Here is a 21,506-nt window from a genome sequence, read left to right as displayed (position 1 = left end):
TGGCTGGCAAACGGTTTGGGTTTACAATCGCCGGTTTTGTACCCTATAGTCGACAAACACTATTATGCTAATCGTATTAACCCTAGGTTTCTCTAAAATAAAGATAATAATGCAAATAAATATAATAAATAATAATTATAATAAATTATTAATTTTTGTATATAATAGACTTGAACATTTTATAATAGATGTATAAAGAAAATAAAGTATCAGATCTATCATTATTATTATGTTTTGTATTATTTTTTTCAGAAATTTAATTTTTTGTTTTATGAAAAATTTTGTTTTTAAATAAACTTAGTTATTGTTTTATTAAATGTCTTAATTGATCTAAACTTTTATTACAGTTATTGTAATCACACTTAAATTGTGATTTATTTAATAATCTCTTGATTTGTTGGAAAAACATTTCAAACATTCATTTACTGAACGATGAAAACAATAATTGTTTTGTTGTTTTTATCGCAATACTTGTCATCACATGCTTTAGATTTACAAATAATAAATGTTTATTCAAATTACTTTTATTAAACAAATTGTGATAATATTTAATTATTAAATTTATAAAATATGTTAAATTTTTAATAATTGTTTTTTATGATTCTGAAAAAACAATTTATCAGTACAAACATATTTAAATAATTTTATTTTACATAATATAATACTATAAGTAATTACTTTTAAATATACCGGTTAAGCAAAATATAGTAATACCAGTCTATTATATAATTAATTTGTGTTTATTTTATAATGAAGAGACTATTTATTTGTCTTTTAAATTTAGGTAATATCGCTATTATATGTTATGTATTGAATCAATGGCAGTATTATCACATCAATTGTTTGATTGATATAACAACAGATCCCTTAAATAGACAAATAAATATCACAGCGAGCAATGGTGGATCAGGTGGTCAGGGAGGCAATGGAGGTAATGGAGACAACAATGGTGGTGATGGAGGCAATGGGGGTGACGGGGGTCAGTCTAATATTGTTATTAGTGATGATTTTGATGAACCATCCATTGATAATATTGAAGAAATTTTGATGACAACTGTTCCGCCGTTAATAATTATGAAGACAACACCCCCGACATCCAAACCACAACCGGCTATTTGGCCGTCAAATTCAATAACAGAAAATGTATGGCAATGGGGGGCATTCAAACCTAGACCTCCTCATCATCAACATAATCATCATCACCACAATCACAATCACATCAATAATAACTATTAGATCAAACAACTTACCGGATGTGGTGTCGCCTAAAAATAACAATAAGATATAACATTAATAATAATTAAATTGAGTAATGATTACTGATTTTTTTTTAAATAATTATAATAAAGTTATTACAAATTACTGTATTAGTAATTATAATAATAATCAAATTTTATATATTTGTGTTTAATTGTTGCAACTTTTAATTTAACTTTTTTCAATTATCAATTAAATTAGAATTCACATGAAATTTCTATTTAAATAATTATATTAACTTTTAATAAGATTATTATACAAGTATATAAAGTTAACCATTAATCTACAATTTAACATAAATATTTGTAGCCGTTAAATATTTAAGTTTATAATTAATAATAATAGTATAATTAGTTGCAATAATAATAGTATAATTAGTTGCAATAATAATTGTAATTTTACAAGTTTATCATAGTCAATTATAATATACAATATAATAATAAAATTTTTATAACTCATAAATTTGTTAATATTTTTTAAAGGTGTTTATTTATAACTTATTTATAAATATTTTTTAAAAATTATTAATGTTAAATATACATTTAATTTTTTTTTTAAATCTGAAATGTTATATAAAATAATTTATATAATACTTTAGACACGCTTTGAGTTAATATACAGTATATTTTTTAATTGAATGCATTTAGATTTCAAATTTAACTAGATAATAAACTTAAAATATTAATATCTATTAATCGCAAAATACATTTATAATAGATTATTGTCAAAAAAATTATACAAACTATTATTTTGTTATATTTAACAAAAATATAATTTGTTAAGAAAATAACTTTTATTTATTATAATTTTCTAATTATTTATAAAACTAAAATTCGTGAACTCTAATGAACTTTTTTTTATACAATTTACAACAAAATTTAACACATTTCTAAATTTATAAATTATGTAATAATGTTTCATTTTGTTTTTTTAAAAAATAAAATTAACTAAAATATGCTGTTTATGTCATTAAAATGCAGCTGAATATTATAAGGCAATATTATTATTACTATTATTATTAATTTTTATATATTATTCTTATAATTTTTTATTAAAAAAATTTACATATTTTTTCTACAATTATTTTATTGTTTTTTAAATTTGTAATTAACACAAAAATTTCCATAAATGAAACCATTTTATTCATTAAATTTATTTTTATTTATTATAATTACTACTATTATTATAACTGATATTTCTTGTATTGAGGTCAACAACACCTCTGAAGATTTGATCAGTAGTTTAGCGGAGAATCAAACCAGTGATCCATCGATTATGAAGATCTGGTTGCCGTCACCTATAGATGCGGCACAGGTATCAACAAATGGCAGTAATAATCATAATCAACAACAACAACAACTAAGTGATAATCAATTTGATAACCATTTGACTATTTTGGAAAACACTGTTAATAATAACTTCAATTTAAATAGTATAATATTATTAAAATTAAAATTTATATAATTTACAAATATTTAAAAAAAAATTAATTATCTAAAATATTTGTTGTTATTTTGTAGATAACTCTAATAACAATAGTAAGCCATGGGATGACATACTGGACCCGCAATCAAATCATTTAACTGATGTCCTTCAGCATTGGAAACCCGATCCAATATTTAATGAACATAATATTAATCATCATGATCATGATGACCATGGTCATCATAATCATCTAGATCAAAACAATAAATATCCAGCAAATATTTGGAATAATAATAATAATTATCATCATCACCACCAACAACAACAACAACACAATCATGAGCATCATAATCATCATGAAGACAATTATGGTGAAAGTTATAATTACAATCATCATAATCACCAAAATGGCAATCAATATTCAAGTCATAACCAAAATCAACATAATCATCATCACCAACAACAACAACATCATCAACAACAAGACAACTATGACAGTGCTGTACCTGAATATCATCCAATGTTTCCCCCTATACCAGAATATCCTCCCCCGAGATATACTACTACTACCACCACTACTACTAATACTACTACTTCTACGACTAATAGACCAACAATTCGTACGAGAAGTCCGCTAATGACAACACAAATACTGAATACGATTTTTACCGGACTATTCACTACAGACATACCCGACTCTACCTCATCGGCTGACGTAACCATTGCAACAACTGCCCCGACAACAGACAATGGAGATACAGATACGTCACCACCAGGTCCTACAAAAGCACCACTGCTTTCAACTACATTGTCTATTCAGACAAAATCAGTTACCGATATATTACTGACAACTGCGGTAACATCCGGAACATCAGTAGACAGCAGTCAGACAACGATTGCAATCAATGAAATGTCTACCACTGAAGCACCAAATGCACCGACAACTGTAGGACTACCGCCACAAACACAATCACCGCCGCAAACCACTGTAATGGGCGATCAATCGACCACAATAATTGGTGGACAACAAACAACTGGCCCGCCAGTCACCGATATGACTATACAGCCCACAACTAATAGTGATAATGCCAACAATACACAGGGGGCGCCAATATCGACATCACTGTTTACTGGACCTACTCGGCGCACAACTACTACAACTACTACTAGTCAGCGCCCAACACGTACTCCTAGTCGGCGCCCAACTAGTACTACCAGTAGGCGCCCAACTACTACTACTACTAGACCCAGACCCGAACCGCCACACCACGAACCGCATCCCGAAGATTGGCTGTATCCCAATTTTGGTGGCCAACAACAGTGGCCAGGTTTTGGCCAACCAGAGTCACACGGTGGTGGTGGTAGTGGTGGTCTTATACCAACTGATCATTTAGGACCTAAACCCGAAAGCGAACAATGGCCCTGGATCAATCCTAGAAAATCTATTATGCAATAATAATAATAATAATAATAATAATAATTATAATAATTTCTAAAATAAAAGTAATTTCTATATTTTATGATTTTTTTTTGTTTTTTTTATAATTTAGGGTTAACTTTATATATTTATATGCAGTATACAGTAATATTTATATCTATTAATTTAATAAAACATTAAACAATAATTAAAATAATATTTATTACAAATATAGTACAATATTATCAACGACATTTTTTGTTACTTATCTCTCATTTAAATAATAAATTTAAATTATATTAATAATATTTTTTATCAAATTATTAATTTTAACATGATCGATATAATATAAATTTCAGTAAATATAATCAAAAACATTATTAATAATATTTTATATAATTTTTAATAATAATAATAATTTATTTGGTATTAACCGATAACAGCCTTTCCCTGACAAGTAGTAGTTGTAATCGTGCGGACAATATCTAAGCATTTATGCGGTTGTGTCCAACAAACTATCAAATTATTGCTCTCAATAATCAAAATATTTAGTATAATATTATCGCTATTGATTGCTATAGTATTTGTCTGTGCCATACATTTTTGTGTTACCTGTCCCTCATTAAAGAAAGCCCGTATAAATACAAACCTACCCTCCAATGAATAGGTACCCTTTTTGGACAGTCCTAATATCTCTAATACTACATAACCTGCAATTAAATTAAATTAGCAAAAAAATAGTTTATTAATTTATTGTTGTTATCTAATTTAATATTTATAAAAAATTGATAAAATTATATACAGTAATACAATATAATTATGATATGAGTTTAAACTTTGATAACTTATCTGTTTATTGAATTAACTTTGAATTGATGTAAAATAAAAGTGCAATTTTATAATTTATATAAATATTGTAAACATGATGTTTATTATCTTATTATAATCTACTAATAAATTAATAAATAGTATATTTAATGATAAATTTTTAGAAAAATTAGTTAATGAAATAATTATGATTATCAAAAAAAAACATGAAATATTAATTTAAAAATTGACTTCAATTGCAATTACTCTATAATTTTAAAATATCTGTTATATTTTTATTTATTTACTGTATTTAATTAATTAAATAAAATTATATCTGATTATCGATAATGAAAAAGCATTGCTTTTTAATGTTTTACTTTAGGATTACACTAACTATCTATTAATATCAATAGTTTGCTTATCAATAAAATTTTGTAACATTTTTTTAAAAAACACAGTTTACATATAAATCAATGATTAATTACCTGGTCGTCGGTTTACAAATATTTTAATAATTTGCAACTCATTGACAATTAGCTGATTGGCCACTCTTTCGGTTATTGTATTAATATCGGTGACAGTTGTCTGTGTAGTAAATCCATTAGCCGTACAAAACTGTTGTCTATCAATAAACAATACGGACGTAAAATTGCCGGCATTATGACCATTACAACCCTTTACTTCAAATATACTACTCATTAATAGCTTTGGCATATCTATAATATATTAAATTAAATTAAAAACAAATTAAATACACCTATCTTAAATAATATTTTTTTATTAATACACTTAGCATTTTTAAAATTATAATAATTCTAAATATTTTTTTAATATATCTAATTAATATGTCTATAATATAATATAATTAATATTTTTAAATATATTATAGATAAAAAAAAATTTGAAATCCACAAAAAAATATTCTAAAAACCTTAAAAAATATAAAATAAAATTATTTGATAATCTAATAAAAACTTACTTTGATTATTATTATAATTGGGTACATTATTATTTGATCCAGGTTGAATATAATTGTTTCTGTAATTTACATTATTAGTATTAGTATTTGGTACAGGGTTATTCAGATTATATCCAGTGGGGAAAAATGCAGCTATTTAATAAATAATACAATTAAAAATATAATGTATTTATCTAAAATTTTAGTAAATTTAATATAAAAAAAAATTATGAAAATTTTTTAAATATAAATATACCCCGTCGATAATTTGAATTAGTTGTTACCATAGGTTTCATATAATAACCATTTTTGTCGTCAACAACATTTTGCAGCGGTTTGTTAAATATTGTTTGATTTTTGTTGATTTCTTTAAAATATTATTAGTATTTTTTTATACAATTTTTAAAAATTAATAATTAAAAATGATAAAATACAATAACAAAATTTTCTTACCAACAAAAGCATTAATTTCTATAATAGCAAATAATTTAAATAATATAAATATTATACAATATTTTACTAGCATTTTTATGCCGTATATAAAACAATGATAAATATCTACAATTAAAATTAAAAAATTATTTAATAAATTATTATTTTTTTAAATATAAAGATAAAAAGTTGTTATAATTTAATGATTTTTCTGTATTCATATTAAATAACATAAAGCGGATATTGATTAGAAAATTGTTTAAAAATTAAGATAAAAAAGTTAACAAAAAAAGTAAAGTTAGCACTATTTCAAATATATTGATAAAAATATAAAAGTTAAAGCATTTTTTTAAAAAAAGATATAATATAAAAAATAAAATACTAAAATTTTGTTTTATAAAACATTGCTATAAGATTTTTATTTATTAATCTTATTATTGTTATTATTATTACTTTAAATATTATTTATACAAATACATACAATACAGTTATGAGTGATACAATAGTTATAATCCAATCATTTTTACATTTAGGCAAATCATTATAAAAGTTTTTAGAAAAATATAGTATTTATCAACAAAAAAATACATACAATTATCATCAATAATATATTAATTAATAGTTATATATATATTTATATATTCATAAATTATTATAAAACTAATAATTTTTAATGGATACTAATAGTTGATGAGTTTATATTTTAAAAATGTTAAATTAAAACATTTAATCAATTGATGTTATGATTGATTGATTGATTGATTGATTGATTACCAGAGCATTTGTTTATAATTATCTGACCGTTGAGGTGATGACCATTTGCCCCAATCGACGATCACTGGATCGGCTAACATCTCGACATCTGCCGGATTACTTTTGGCAGTTCCCGGTTCGTTGGTCTTGACTACGGCCCGGAAGCCTCCTTTGTCGGCCACATACTCGACCCGACGTTCAATGCCTTTGTCATCCCGGTAGCCATAGCTGCCCCGCACTGATCCGTGTCCATTGCTTTCCTCCTTACGGGACAGTTGGGCGCCGTGTTTGTCATCTTTAACATCGTAACCAAAGGCATAAGGTATGGGATGTGAGTAGTCGTCGTTGTCTCGCGATCTCCAGTGATCGTCATTGTTGTTGTTGTTGTTGTTATGGTTGTCCCGTAAGTTTAATATCATATTTGCGCCCACAATGGCCAACAATGACAACATAATACCAGCCTAAATGCATGTATAAAACATTAGTATAAAACAATATTTAGTTAACATTATCATAATTTTTAAACTAAATGCTTGTTATTTAAAAAATGTTTAAAACATTAAATAAACACAAAATATATACAAACTTTAATCATTTTGTCACTTAGTTTCTTATTATTATTATTTTATTAATAATTATTATTTTTAAACAAAACTTATTTGAAATGAATTAATAATTTAAAATTCACTTTTTCTGCAAACTTTTATATACTTTTATAATTAAAATAAATAAATAAAATTAAAACTGGTTGAGCTTTAAAACTTTATTAAAAACATTATTTGCTAATCTGATTAAACTAGATTGTTTTATTTTTTAGTTAACATAAACTTTTTTAATAGTAAAAAATTAAAATATTAAATTTGACAGTTTAAACTTAAACAAAAAACAAAATATTTTATTAAATCATATGACAATATCAGTTATAAATTTTAATTTTAGTTTATTTACATTAAAAATTACATTTATAATAGTATAAAATATCTATTTAAATTGTACATTTTTTAAAACATAATATTGATATTATTATAATACTAATAAATAAGTTTTTTTTAAATGTGTTTAATATAAACTATTTATCTGTTTTACTATTTTACTTTTATCAAATATATATTTTACAATTCAATTATTTTTATTGTTGTGTATATTTATACAAATATTTAATTAATTTGAAAACTTTATGGTTTATTTTTCTAATATATAATATAAATTATAATGTTTCAATATAACAAAATATTTTATGTAATTTATAATTTAAAGTAATATAAAATATAAATTAAATTTTAATAATATAAATTAGAAATATTACATAAATACTAAATTTATTAGATATCATATATATATTGTAAAGTTTATAGTTTATCTGAATTCATATCACTCTCTCTTTGAAAAAATAGTGTAAATGTTAGCAATATTTGTAAAACATTTCATAAGTTTTATTGCAATATTTATTATCGATGGTTGAGTAAAGCCTATGGGCTAACAAAATTGATTTTTTTTATATAAATATCATCATTTTTACAACAAAATTTATATATTAGTTTTTAATTTGTAATTATTATCCTTTTTTTCTAATAATATTATATTATTTAAATGTAATTTATTTGTAATAATAATAAATTATTATTATAAATGTATAAATTAATTTTGTATTATTGAAAAGTGTCTCATGAACTAAATATATTTTAATCAAATAGTTTAATAAATATTTTAAAAATTATTAAAATTATTATTTAATATGAAATTAAAATTAACATTTAAATTGAAATACCATTTTAACAACATAAACATTAAGTAGTTTAATAATTAGTGTTATAGATTTTAAAAACATTAAAATATTATTTATATAAATAAAATTTTAAGCTTAATTTTAATTTAATTAAAATTGTTTATCAATGAAAATGAAAAAATAACATTATTGTTTAAATTTTTATTTATCAAATATCATATTACAATGTATGTATAAATATTTTATTGTAAATTATAAATCAAATAATTAAATATCAGATATTTACTGTAATATTATAAATTTATATATTATATAAGTTTATTTTTCTAATTATTTTTTTAATCAAAATTTATTACTACAATACTATTATAATGATAATTATGAAAACAAAAAAAAATTATTTTATAACTTTTTATTTATTTATTTATTAATCAATTTTATATTATATATGTTATATTTATATATTATAGTGTTTTTTTAAATAAAAATATCATATATTTTTTGATAAAGAAATATTGCATAAATAAATTTATTTATTTTTAAAAAAAAAGACATTTTGGGTCCAAATCAGGTCAATCATTAATAAATGTCATTTCAATACTGTAAATGTAATAAATATACAGTATTTAATAAAAATTGAATAAAAGGCTATTAGTTGACAAATAATAATTAGTTTTACAGTTAGTATTATACTGATTATGAATAGTGATAATACATTATAGTTGCTTATTGTTATTAATAGATATTTATCTTGACTACAAATTATAATATAAATGTATATATATTTTTACAAATTCAATAATCGACATATATATTTTTTATATATTAGTTTTTACTAAAAAATTGTATTTATTTAATAATAATAGTAATAATACAGTATGATATATATTTAATATGTTTTAGTAAAAATAGTGTTAAAATTAATTAATTAAAGAAATTATCTAAAAATGTTTAGTTATAAAACTAATAAATGTATTAAGTTTTTATAATTAGTCAGCAGGCAATATAACTATAATAACTATTAATTATAATAATTATCAGTATTAATGAAATAGTAATTATACTGTTTTTTGTGAATATACAATAGTATATAAACATATAATGATGAATATATATAAAAAATTAATATTATACAATAACATTTAATATATATATATAACTGTATATATGCACAACATTTAGTATATCTCACTATAAATTTAATATAATATATAGTATATAAAGTATTATTATTTTAATTAATAATTTAACATAAATATTATGTTTATTAATATTATGTCTATTTTAGAGAGAAAATATTTTATAATTAACATATGTTATAGAAAAAGATAGAGTACTATTTATATTCAGTATTATAATATACAGTATATATATATATATATATATATATATATATTCAATACTATAAGTGGATATAAAATATTAGTTCATTTAGGATAATGTTATTTTATATATAAAAACAATATTTTTGTCGGATGTATAAGTGATTATAATATATTGTTTTTCTGCAATATATAATGTTATTTATGTCAAAGAAAAAGATGGCATCAATATTATCACTATTGCTGATAGTCTATCAATTGGTTAATCTAAACATTGCCAAAGACATGGATACCACGTGTTTTCTTAAGTGTAATACACGTGAGTTGTCATCATTGATAGTAACTGATAGTGAATATTGTGAAAATTGTTTGCGAATACCCATCCGATTTGGCCGCCGATCGGACACTACGGTCACCAATCGATTGGCCATTATATTCAAAAAGATTTGGCAGCAAAGGGATGGCAGACAACGATTGGCATTCAGACACCACAACAACAACAATAGACAACCAATTGATGATAATAATGACAAATATTTTGTGGTCGACGACAATAAACATGATTTCAATGACTATTTATCAGATTAATTGTATTTATGATAGTAATTGTCAATTTTTGAACATTTATTACTATACTAAATGATATTTTTTAAATGATTTTATTTATTTATTTATTATATAATATTAACATTTAGATAAATCATGTGTAATACTTATAGGACTCACTTACAGTAACTTTTTGTTTCTAATTATAGTAAAGTATATAAAATACAAATAGATTTTGGATTTTTTATTTAAAATACATTTAGAATAAAACTATAATAATTTTAAAAATATAATAATTTTATTATATAAAGTAATTAATAAAATATAATAAAAAAATAATAAAGATATCTGTATAAAAACTACATTTATTTAATATAATAACTTAATTGTTAAATTGATAATAAAAAATAATAATAATTATTATTATTATGTAAAAATTTAATATTTATCTTAATAAATTAATTTAAAAAACAACTTTTGTTTACAGTATAAATAAATATTCATAAATTAAAATAATTATGTAACAATTTTTCAATGTTTATATTGTTTGTTTGTTTTTCTAAACCTACAAACACATTTTATTTTATTAAAGTATTTTAAAAGATATTATTTTATAAAATAAAAAAAAATATTTTTTTTATAATTGTATATGTAAACTAAAATATACAATACATATAAAATAATGTTATTTAATATATACTTACAAAATTTTTTTTAAGTATTCAATAATTAATCAGATATGACGGTCACTAATAATAAATACAACAAATAATATTAAATATAGACCGCCATTGAAATAGTTATATACAATACAAGTCTATATTTTTTTTTTTTTGGTTATCAATGACCGAAAAAGTCAATCAAGTCTAACCATATTTTTACACTTAAAATGATTTCAATATAAATTTTATATATTTAATATTTATATGGTTTATAATACAGATAATTATTGCCATTTGCCGTTTAATATTTAACAAATAATATATAATGTCATACAATATTTTACTTGAAGTGTAATGACACTAATTGTTATATTTATTTTATTTAAAAAAATACTAAACAACTATATTTTTATTATAAATCTATTTTTGTTTTCTATAACTATAAGGAAATTCCTTATTATTAACAAAAGCTATGCAATTGAGGGACAAATATTGTGTATTAATATATTTATTGTATTTTAAAATTTCTTAATAAATATTATTATTATTAATGTTATTTTAATAATAATAAATTTATTAATTTATATACAAACTATATACAAAAATGCTGGCAATAATTTAATAGTAATATATTTACTAATAAAATATTTTATTATATTTTATATCTAAATGCCAGATAAGCTTAATAAATGTATATTTATATTGGTCATAATTTTTATTTTAGTCCGTAAGTATAAAATTTATTTATTGAATATATATATATATTTACAAAAATTTATTTTTATTTATAATACTTTATTAATAAGATATAATGATATAATTATTATTATTAATAAATTATTTTTCAGTTATATGTCTCAGTTATTTAAGTTTACAGCAATCAAACAATGATAGCCAACAACAATATGATACACTTAAAAATGTAAGTTTATTTATATATCAATTTTTGTGAGTAGTTTTTATAAATAATTATAGTATTTGATAATATATATTAAATATATTAAAAACATTGATTTTTAATTTGAAAAATAATTTGCTCAGTATTTTTATTTGCCATACATGGTATTAATAAAACATAATTTTAAAAAACTATATTAATTCAAAAGGGAAAATAACTTTTACTAAACTATTTAATTTTGATATTTTAAAGTTATTTTGTTATTTTTTTAAAAAGATTTTTAGTGATTACATATTTTTAAGTGCTTATAGTTAAACATTATAAATATTTATATGTTTATAACCTGTATTTTAATATCAATAATATTATTTTTTAAACTGTTTATATATATTCAGTATTATTTATATATTTAAATAATATAATTTAAATAGTATATTACATTACTGTATATCAAAAACTGTATAATAAAATAATTTATTTTTATTTTCACATATTTTAATTAGATAATTTTGATATGCACTACATTAAAAACAGTTTTTTAATAATAGTATAATAATAAATGTAAACTTATAATTATTAAGTAAAACTTTTTAATTTTTATGATTTAAAAAATAAATATTTTTCTATATTAATTTAGTTGTTTTCAAAAGATAATATAGTAAATTCATATAATGTATATAACATTTGTGAAAATAATATAAACCAAAATATATTAATAATAGTATATTTTTTTTTAATTGAGTTTTTTGTTTTATAGACAAATTCAGGCACAGGGATGGGCTCGAGCTCTACAATTGATGCTATTATTGAAAGACAACCGACAAATACAACGGGTATTACTACTACTATTATAGGCAACAGTGCCGGTCAAAGGACACCCATAACACGTCGGCCATTACTACCCAATGTTGTGACACAACTATCATCTGATAATAGATTAAGTGAATCGTCGGACCGAAACCAAAACATTACAAAAGTTGGATCAATTGGTTCAATACCTTTCCAAATGAGATCATTTATATTGAGAAGAAATCATGAGTTCAGTACTAATGGCAGCAAAACATATGAAAACAAACAATCAATTAACAGATCAGACATCAAAACTAACACTTATTCACAGATTTTGACCACAACTACAACTACTACTACTACGACAACAACAATGAGACCACTATTTGATACCATTATCATCGACAGTAAATTTGATAATTTGATACCAAAATTAAGAGATACACCACCACAACAACGACAACTCATATCGCTATCCTATAAGTCAGATGTTTACTTACCACAAGACAACTATGAAGAAGAGGAAGCAGCCATTCATAGTACAGCCAATAAACAGCAAATATACAAATCAACAAAATCACTATCAATTAAAAGAGATAATCAAAGTGGTAGACAATCAGGCGTTGATGATGTCCAACAACAACAACAACAATATGGCTTACAGTCCTATTTACCGGCACTGGATGTCCGAGAAAAGTATAGTTATATAAATAGACATCCAATTAATTCTGGAGTAATCTATACAAACAATGACAATAGTATTTCAAATTTGCCATTAATTCATGATAATAAAAGATTAGTAGCTGTTGTAGATCATCAACAAACAAATAATAACTATTTGAAACAATTTGCAAATAATAATAGGATTAATAATATTAATAACAATAATATTAATGATAATGAATTACTTCAAAACGCTGATTACTATATTAGATCAACTTATAAAAATAATAATGTTAATAATCAAATCTATAATAATAATTATAATAATCAAATACAACATCCCATTAGATCCCATAGTGATCAACAATATCGACAACAATTGATTTCATTGTATGAGAATCGTAGGCCTAAAATGTTTGACACGCATCCAGTTTTTGTTAAAGAAAATTATTAAATTATAACTAAAATAATATTTAATATATATTTTTAATAAACTATACTATTATATACATTTTATTTGTGTGTGTGTTTAATAAGTTATCTTTAATTAAAATTTATTGTAAAAATTATAGTTTATTTTTAAGTAAAGTTTGATTGTAATTATTGTACACAAAAAAAAGGTTATGATTGAATTTACTTAATAGCATTAAAATAGTGCATTTAAAACAAAAAACATCTGTAATTTTTCTCACAATTAGATTATTAATTAATTCAAACTTAATTATATTTATGATATATATATATTTGTAGATATTATAAATTATTTTTATAATTAATTATTATTTTAATGGCGCAAACATGCATACATTATACAACTGTAATATATTCTAGTAATTAAAAATATTGTGTAACTAAACAAACAAAACAAAAAATGTCTAAATTAATTAGTTTTTTGTTTTCTATTATTATTATTATTAATTGTTTATTATTTTCAATGATGACAACTAATGGTAGTGCAGTCCAGTCAGCAACTAATCAAACAGCAAACAGCTATAATAAATTGGGTCTAAAATTATTAAACCAATTGTTTAAAAGTGAAACAACTAATGATAAGAAAACTAATTTAATTATATCACCGATAAGTGTATTGGCAATCATTGCGATGTTATATCACGGAAGTAATGGTAAAACTAGAGAAGAGTTGGGAAAAACATTGAACATTGGTTTGGATGACGACATCCAACTGAGGAAATGGTGGAAATCAAAACTCATGTCTATTAATAACAATACAGACAACAAACAGGTACTCATGGCTAACGGTGTGTTCATCAGCGATACATTCAAGTTGGGAGACAACTATCAAAATATAGTTAAAAACTTTTACGACTCTTTGGTCAAAGTTGTCAATTTTGGTCAACAAGAATCAATCGATAGTATTAATAGCTATATTGCCGATAAAACTGGCGGCCAGATTGACCAACTAATTACGTCGGTAACACCCAATACAGTTATGTTATTGGTCAATGCCCTACATTTTAAGGGCAAATGGGCAACACCTTTTGCCCCTCAGGATACCAAACCCGAACCGTTCAACAATTATGGTCGCAATAAAGTTATGGTACCCACCATGAAAATAGAGGTAACAATTTTGTAGTATAAATATAAGTAATAATAAATTAAAGTCAAATAATTTAAAAACATTATTTTTTAGTTTATTGTAAAAACAATTAATGTAATTACTATATTAGTTAGATAATATATAATTTTATAATGTTTACATTTAATATCCAATTAACAATTTTTTTATAGAAACAAAAGTACAATTTCATTGATGATGAGAAACTGGGTTTCAAAATGTTGGGTATGGCCTATGAGGGCAACCGTTTGGACTTTTATATTATTTTACCCAAAACTATTGATAGTCATAGTATTAAGCGTTTGTTAAGCTCATTGACCATCGATACGATTAACAAGAAGATCCAGTCGGCCACCGAACAGGACATCGATCTATGGCTTCCAAAGTTTACCATTGAATCAGATATTGAGCTCAAGACTAGTCTGAAGAGCTTAGGTTTGACCCATACCTTCACATCCAAAGCAGACTTTTCTAAAATCAACGGAAATAAAGGTCTATACGTGTCTGATGTATGTCCGGGTGATTGTCTTATATATATATTAATATATTATATAAAACATAAAAAATAATAATTTTTATTAATATTTAAATTTTTTGAGTTTATTTAGAAATTAAATAAAAATTTAGAAAAATATTGAACTTAAAGATTAGATTTAATATACTTTCATAACAGTAGTGTGTAGTGTCTAACCTCTAGTTATATACTTAACTTTATTGACAATTTTGTTTTAAATTATGTTTTTTTATAGTTTAATAAAAATCTAATTTAATTTAATTAATTAATTATTTATTTAGTTTATCCATAAGTGTGTGATCCAAGTGAACGAAGAGGGAACGGAAGCGTCGGCCGCATCGGCCGTCGATGTGGTCATGTTTTCGTCACTACCGCCCGAAACCATTGAAATCAAAGTCGACCGGCCATTCATTTACTTTATTAGACAAAGAGATAACGGTGTCTATCTGTTTATGGGTGTAACAGATCATATTGATAATTAACTAATAAATCAATTATCATAACCTGTAGATACCTAACTAAACAAAATAATTTTTAAATTTTAATAAAAAGATTATTTTTAATTAGTTGCTAAAATAATTGGTAAGTGCATCAAAAGTTAATTTGTTATGTGATTAAAAAATATTGTTATATTAAAAAGTATTTTTATTGCTTAAATTGTTTAAATAAAAACTATGTCAATTATATTTTTATTTAGTAAAAGTTCAAGAAATATTTCACATAATTTTGATAATTTATATTTTGTAAAATTCCTTTATTATTGATTTATTTTTTTAAAAACAATACTAAAATGATATTAAATATTGAACATTAGATAATTACTTTTATTATAATATAATAATATTATTATTTTAGAGATTAATAACTAGAGTTTAGTAATAATAATAATAAATACTTTAATAACTTTTAATTATAAGCTAATAGTATTATGTATAACCCGCATAAAAAACATTACACAAATATTTATAACAATTTTTAGATTTCCGGATAAAAATTTTCTAGATTTTGATAAACAAAAATAATTTATTTTTTATGAGATGAAAATGTTTGTAAAGTTAGTGATAATTATAATATTGTTAAACAGCATCACTAGTAATGAACAATCATTGAAATCATTTTTGACAAAACTATTGTCAACTAAATATCCGTTAAAATCTAGACCTTTAAGTCAATTGAATGACATCAGGAAGTTATCGAAAATATTTAATAAAATCAATGACTTTAATAATTATACAATTTATTTACAACGAAATGGATTTTCATATGTTATTAATAATGTTTTAAAAATATTAAATGTTGTTGGATTCACAAATGTAAGTTTATATTATATTATATTTTATTAAATTAAATTACTGCTATTGTATATCTTTTTAAATTATTATTATACTATAAAGTAGTACTAAAATATGTTTTTAAAATAAAACTATTGATATCTGCATATTATATATTATTTGAAATTTTATTATAAAAATTTTGTAGTAAATAGTAAATAAAGGCATTTACATTATAATAAAAAAATAAATTTACCTTTATTTAAGTCATCAAATTTTTTTTTAAAAAATATTAACATAAAAGTTATATTAAAACTTAAGTTTTTAAAATAAATAAATAATTATTATACAAATGTCAAAATAATGCTCAATAGGTGTCAGCATTTTATTAATAAATTTTTGTTTAAATTATAAAACTATTTAATCAAATTATTAGATTACTAGTTTATGATTCATATTACTATAAATAAATATAATATTTAATATTTATAATTAATAAAAAAAATATATAATTAAAAGTTATTATATGCTGTCCGTGAGGGCGCCTCCTCGGCCATCACATGTCTGAGCTGTCACTCCTTATCGACATTAATGTTGAACGATGTGATCGGTGCCGACACTATGTCACTGGCCATTCACGAGGTGTGCATTATATTACAACTATCGTCGCCGAGAGTATGTGTGGGACTTATAGACCAAATGAAAGACACCGTCAACTTTATTAGACTCAATACTAGACTCAAGGCTACCGAAGTTTGCGGTGTACTGTTGGGCAGTCAGTGTTTTATTGGTCGATCGGATAATATTTTCTGGAAACTGGACATACCTGAGCCCATGTTATCTCAAAATAGCAACTATCAGAACATGAGAAGCAATAGCGCCGTCGGTGTAAAGACCAGTCAGATATTACACTTAACGGACATACATCTGGATCTGGAGTATCGCTCCGGTAGTCAAATCGCGTGCAACGAACCCATATGTTGTCGATCGTTGGCTATGAATGACTCGCCTTATAATAACACTAATAATATAACAAATGCCGGCATTTGGGGCTCATATCCATGCGATATACCGTTGAGGACAGTGGAGAATGCATTCACAGAAATGTTCAAAAATACTAAACACGTGGATCTATGGTATTGGACGGGAGATATTGTCGCACATGATATATGGAAATATAGTAAAGAGGATAATATCAGACATATGGCACTACTAACTAAACTACTTGTCCAGTATAGCAACGGTAGTCGTGTCGTACCAGTTGTTGGCAATCACGAGACAGTTCCTGTCAATTGGTTAGGCATTCGTAGAAAAAAAGCAGTTATTTTATGTGTTTTTTATATCTAATAGTTTTTTTGTTTTTTTTAAAAAACATCAATAGTTTTCCTCCGCCTTCTATACAAAACTCTTATTCAATTTCATGGCTTTACGATGAATTGGCCCAACACTGGGCTCAATGGTTGCCCAAAGATGCCCAACAATTGCTTCGTTAGTAAGTACTGTAAGATATGATTTAAACATTTTTTTGATTAATATTATATTTTTTCGATTTGCTATTATATACTGTAATCAAATTCAATATTAACAAAATTATTATTTATCAAACAATTTATTATATCAAAAATATTATAAGTGCCGGTTATTATACATATGTTGTCAATAAAGGCTTTCGTGTGATTGTTTTGAATACAAACTACTGTTCCCGTTTAAACATATGGACATACTATGATCCGGTAGATCCGGCCAATCAGCTTAAATGGCTTATCAAAGAGTTGGTTATTGCTGAGAGTGACGGCTATCGGGTACACATTGTTGGTCACGTACCGGTAGATAATCGCGAGTGCACACAGGCTTGGGTGTATAACTACTTGGCCATAGTTGAACGGTTCCAACATTTAATTGTTGGCCAATTTTTTGGTCACACACACGCCGACGAGTTTCGGCTACTCTATTCAAATCATAACATAAGCCGACCAATTGGTGTACAAATATTGTCGCCAAGTTTGACCACTTTTGAACAATTCAATCCATCCTATCGTATAATAACTGTCCAACAAAATGGTATTTATTTAAAGATATGATCATTATTTTGTTTATTTTGTTGTTTATTACTATTATAGTTATATATATTATTATTAGGTATTATCAGTGATATCGAGACATTTTTCTTCAACATAACAGATGCCAACCAATTGAACGGTTCATCCGTAAGGACTCCGCTTTGGTTTTATGAGTATTCAATGAAAAATCAATACTCAATAACCAGTTTTACGGCAAATCAATTCAATCAGTTATATAATTTGATTACCAGTTATGAACAATATTTCAATTTGTTTTATTCATACTATTATCGATTCAGTGATTATTCAGTTAATAATATATGCAATAATCAGTGCAGACATAAACTATTAAGCGATTTAATTGTTATCAATCCGTATGAAAAACTTCCCAAATCATTACTACAACGAGGATAACATATTTTATATATTAATTTATTAAATAATATTAAATAATATTAAATAATATTAAATAATATTAAATAATATTAAATAATATTAAATAATATTAAATAATATTAAATAATATTAAATAATATTAAATAATATTAAATAATATTAAATAATATTAAATAATATTAAATAATATTAAATAATATTAAATAATATTAAATAATATTAAATAATATTAAATAATATTAAATAATATTAAATAATATTAAATAATATAAACGATTTTTGTTTATTTAAAAATCCAATATTTTTCTTTAATTAGTGTGTTTAACAATTTTTTTATTGTTATACTTTTTCGTATAATTAATACAAAATATTATTATAAATATTTTTAATTTTATAACAATAAAGTAATTAATGTTTTATTTAGATATCGGTAATACAATAAACTTATAAGAGTAATAAAATGTTTTTAAAAATGTAGTCTTTAATAAAAAATTAATTATAATTATAAAGTCTAATATTAGATGAAGTAAAGGGTTGTCCAAAAAACTGTTGGCTTATGTTTCTGACAAAATCCCTGAACGAGTTAATACTGAATGAGACTCTAAAGTCATTACCGAAATCAACATCAAATGGGAAACGTCTATCAAAACACTGACTATCGTTACTTTTTTGCCATTTATCCCATATGTATAAAGTTTTATTTACTGAATCGCATCCATGTATTGCAAGCATATTGTTTAGCGGACATACATTAGTGTGACAATAGTAATCAAACCGATTGTCGTGATATATCCTGACTCGGGAACGTTGGGCTAACACACCGGTCATAAACAGGTCGTCAATGTCGAGCACAGGTTCACTGAAATTACTTGAAGACAATGTTTTATACATTTGTTTTGCACTCTTGATTGTCATTACATAACTAAATCCATAGAGAAAATGATAGTAACTACTTGTGTAGACATCCCGAGGCATATACCACTTATGTCCTGTCCAACGATTACTACGGGTTACGGCCATTTTACCTGTTATACCGTCGGCAAACTGTCTATTTTTTATTATTTTGTCTAATAAATCAACATTTATCAGTACATCGTCATCACATTTAACTAAATAATCACTTTTGTTACAGTTTTCGACTATCCATCCCATTGCAGAAATAGCCTTTAATTATATAATATAAAAAAATTATTAAAAATGATATATTATAATAGTTTAGAAAAAATTATATTTTAATAAATATATTATTATTTCAATAAAAATTGAATTATTCTAAATTTGTAATATTTTTTGTGAATATTTTAATTTAACATTATTTCTTTTACTATAAATCAAACATTAACTTATACATGTATAGTATTTATATCATATAAATTATATGTTTAAACTATATTTAGATATAAATCTTAGAAAGAAAACTAAATAAATAAAACATTAAAGATATTATTATTAAAATAAATAACTTATATTTGTTGGTGTAGTTTATAATTTTAATTAAAAACTAATAAAATATATTGAATATAAACAGCTTATATACACATTAATTACATAAAGTTTATATGATGTGTATATAAGCTGTTAATATTGAATATATTTTATTTGTATATACTTTATATAATAAATATACTGTACTTTTAATGTTAAATTATAGTAATCATCTTTGAAGCCAAACTGTAACATATCGTTGTGTTGTTTGGCCTCCAATTGCAGCTCTCGCTGTGTTTGTCTAGTTTTAGGCAATCCTATGATAAACAATGGTCTCATATGTCTTTGTTTTGCATCCCTGACCCAAGTTTCGCGGCTTACTTGTCGTCTATCATAGTATTTACCCGAACTATGTGCGGCCGAGTGTATAATTATCGGTAACTCATTGGACAAACATTTTGGTTGATTTATAAAAATTTTCCTTGTTAATTTTATTTCATCATTATTATGTTTAAATTTTCTACTGGCACACAATATATTTAAAATTAATATCGTTATTATTATTATGATTATTAAATAAATATTTAAAACATGATAAATTTTCAT

General features: G+C 23.2%; 6 protein-coding genes across 6 annotated transcripts; 3 read left to right on the top strand and 3 right to left on the bottom strand.

The window, feature by feature from the left end:
- Positions 1-2,532: 2,532 nt before the first annotated feature.
- Positions 2,533-4,138, top strand: LOC128959305 (mucin-2-like). Its single transcript, XM_054305247.1, has 3 exons — positions 2,533-2,620; positions 2,778-2,918; positions 3,045-4,138. The coding sequence occupies exons 1-3, from the start codon at positions 2,533-2,535 to the stop codon at positions 4,136-4,138; spliced, it is 1,323 nt and encodes a 440-aa protein (XP_054161222.1).
- A 390-nt stretch (positions 4,139-4,528) lies between these two features.
- On the bottom strand, positions 4,529-6,350 carry LOC128959304 (uncharacterized). The gene is made up of 5 exons (XM_054305246.1): positions 6,321-6,350; positions 6,124-6,234; positions 5,889-6,020; positions 5,395-5,625; positions 4,529-4,809 (listed from the first exon to the last, which is right to left on the bottom strand). Exons 2-5 carry the CDS (start codon positions 6,161-6,163, stop codon positions 4,529-4,531), a joined length of 684 nt encoding a protein of 227 aa, XP_054161221.1. The 5' UTR covers positions 6,164-6,234; positions 6,321-6,350.
- A 619-nt stretch (positions 6,351-6,969) lies between these two features.
- On the bottom strand, positions 6,970-7,647 carry LOC128959302 (cuticle protein 10.9-like). The gene is made up of 3 exons (XM_054305245.1): positions 7,639-7,647; positions 7,074-7,513; positions 6,970-6,979 (listed from the first exon to the last, which is right to left on the bottom strand). Exons 1-3 carry the CDS (start codon positions 7,645-7,647, stop codon positions 6,970-6,972), a joined length of 459 nt encoding a protein of 152 aa, XP_054161220.1.
- A 6,827-nt stretch (positions 7,648-14,474) lies between these two features.
- Positions 14,475-16,286, top strand: LOC128959307 (leukocyte elastase inhibitor-like). The gene is made up of 3 exons (XM_054305250.1): positions 14,475-15,237; positions 15,408-15,743; positions 16,030-16,286. The coding sequence occupies exons 1-3, from the start codon at positions 14,530-14,532 to the stop codon at positions 16,228-16,230; spliced, it is 1,245 nt and encodes a 414-aa protein (XP_054161225.1). The 5' UTR covers positions 14,475-14,529; the 3' UTR covers positions 16,231-16,286.
- A 1,257-nt stretch (positions 16,287-17,543) lies between these two features.
- Positions 17,544-19,493, top strand: LOC128959301 (sphingomyelin phosphodiesterase-like). The gene is made up of 4 exons (XM_054305244.1): positions 17,544-18,314; positions 18,401-18,511; positions 18,653-19,080; positions 19,159-19,493. Exons 1-4 carry the CDS (start codon positions 17,611-17,613, stop codon positions 19,491-19,493), a joined length of 1,578 nt encoding a protein of 525 aa, XP_054161219.1. The 5' UTR covers positions 17,544-17,610.
- Positions 19,494-19,967: 474 nt separating this feature from the next.
- LOC128959300 (beta-1,3-galactosyltransferase 1-like) lies at positions 19,968-21,239 on the bottom strand. The gene is made up of 2 exons (XM_054305243.1): positions 21,108-21,239; positions 19,968-20,639 (listed from the first exon to the last, which is right to left on the bottom strand). Exons 1-2 carry the CDS (start codon positions 21,237-21,239, stop codon positions 19,968-19,970), a joined length of 804 nt encoding a protein of 267 aa, XP_054161218.1.
- Positions 21,240-21,506: the final 267 nt, after the last annotated feature.

Source organism: Oppia nitens, unplaced genomic scaffold, assembly GCF_028296485.1.
Source record: "Oppia nitens isolate AA-2021 unplaced genomic scaffold, nextdenovo-longstitch-racon4-pilon3 scaffold44_pilon_pilon_pilon, whole genome shotgun sequence".
In the NCBI taxonomy this organism is placed as follows: Eukaryota; Metazoa; Arthropoda; class Arachnida; order Sarcoptiformes; family Oppiidae; genus Oppia; species Oppia nitens.
The sequence above is the reverse complement of the archived record's forward strand: the minus strand, read 5'-3'. Positions and strand labels throughout refer to the sequence as shown.

Excerpts from the sequence above, each read along its gene's own strand:
- LOC128959305 (XM_054305247.1), top strand. The coding sequence starts at position 2,533 with ATGAAGATCTGGTTGCCGTCACCTATAGATGCGGCACAGGTATCAACA. Across the intron at positions 2,621-2,777 it reads TCAACAACAACAACAACTAA|ATAACTCTAATAACAATAGT; the intron begins GTGATAATCAAT and ends GTTATTTTGTAG. Across the intron at positions 2,919-3,044 it reads TCATGATCATGATGACCATG|ACAATTATGGTGAAAGTTAT; the intron begins GTCATCATAATC and ends ATCATCATGAAG.
- LOC128959304 (XM_054305246.1), bottom strand. The coding sequence starts at position 6,163 with ATGAAACCTATGGTAACAACTAATTCAAATTATCGACGGG. Across the intron at positions 6,021-6,123 it reads TAATTCAAATTATCGACGGG|CTGCATTTTTCCCCACTGGA; the intron begins GTATATTTATAT and ends TTTATTAAATAG. Across the intron at positions 4,810-5,394 it reads ATTTGTAAACCGACGACCAG|GTTATGTAGTATTAGAGATA; the intron begins GTAATTAATCAT and ends ATTTAATTGCAG.
- LOC128959307 (XM_054305250.1), top strand. The coding sequence starts at position 14,530 with ATGTCTAAATTAATTAGTTTTTTGTTTTCTATTATTATTATTATTAAT. Across the intron at positions 15,238-15,407 it reads TACCCACCATGAAAATAGAG|AAACAAAAGTACAATTTCAT; the intron begins GTAACAATTTTG and ends ATTTTTTTATAG. Across the intron at positions 15,744-16,029 it reads AAGGTCTATACGTGTCTGAT|TTTATCCATAAGTGTGTGAT; the intron begins GTATGTCCGGGT and ends TTATTTATTTAG.
- LOC128959301 (XM_054305244.1), top strand. The coding sequence starts at position 17,611 with ATGTTGAACGATGTGATCGGTGCCGACACTATGTCACTGGCCATTCAC. Across the intron at positions 18,315-18,400 it reads GAGACAGTTCCTGTCAATTG|TTTTCCTCCGCCTTCTATAC; the intron begins GTTAGGCATTCG and ends AAACATCAATAG. Across the intron at positions 18,512-18,652 it reads GCCCAACAATTGCTTCGTTA|TGCCGGTTATTATACATATG; the intron begins GTAAGTACTGTA and ends AAATATTATAAG.
- LOC128959300 (XM_054305243.1), bottom strand. The coding sequence starts at position 21,239 with ATGAGACCATTGTTTATCATAGGATTGCCTAAAACTAGACAAACACAG. Across the intron at positions 20,640-21,107 it reads ACTATAATTTAACATTAAAA|GCTATTTCTGCAATGGGATG; the intron begins GTACAGTATATT and ends ATATAATTAAAG.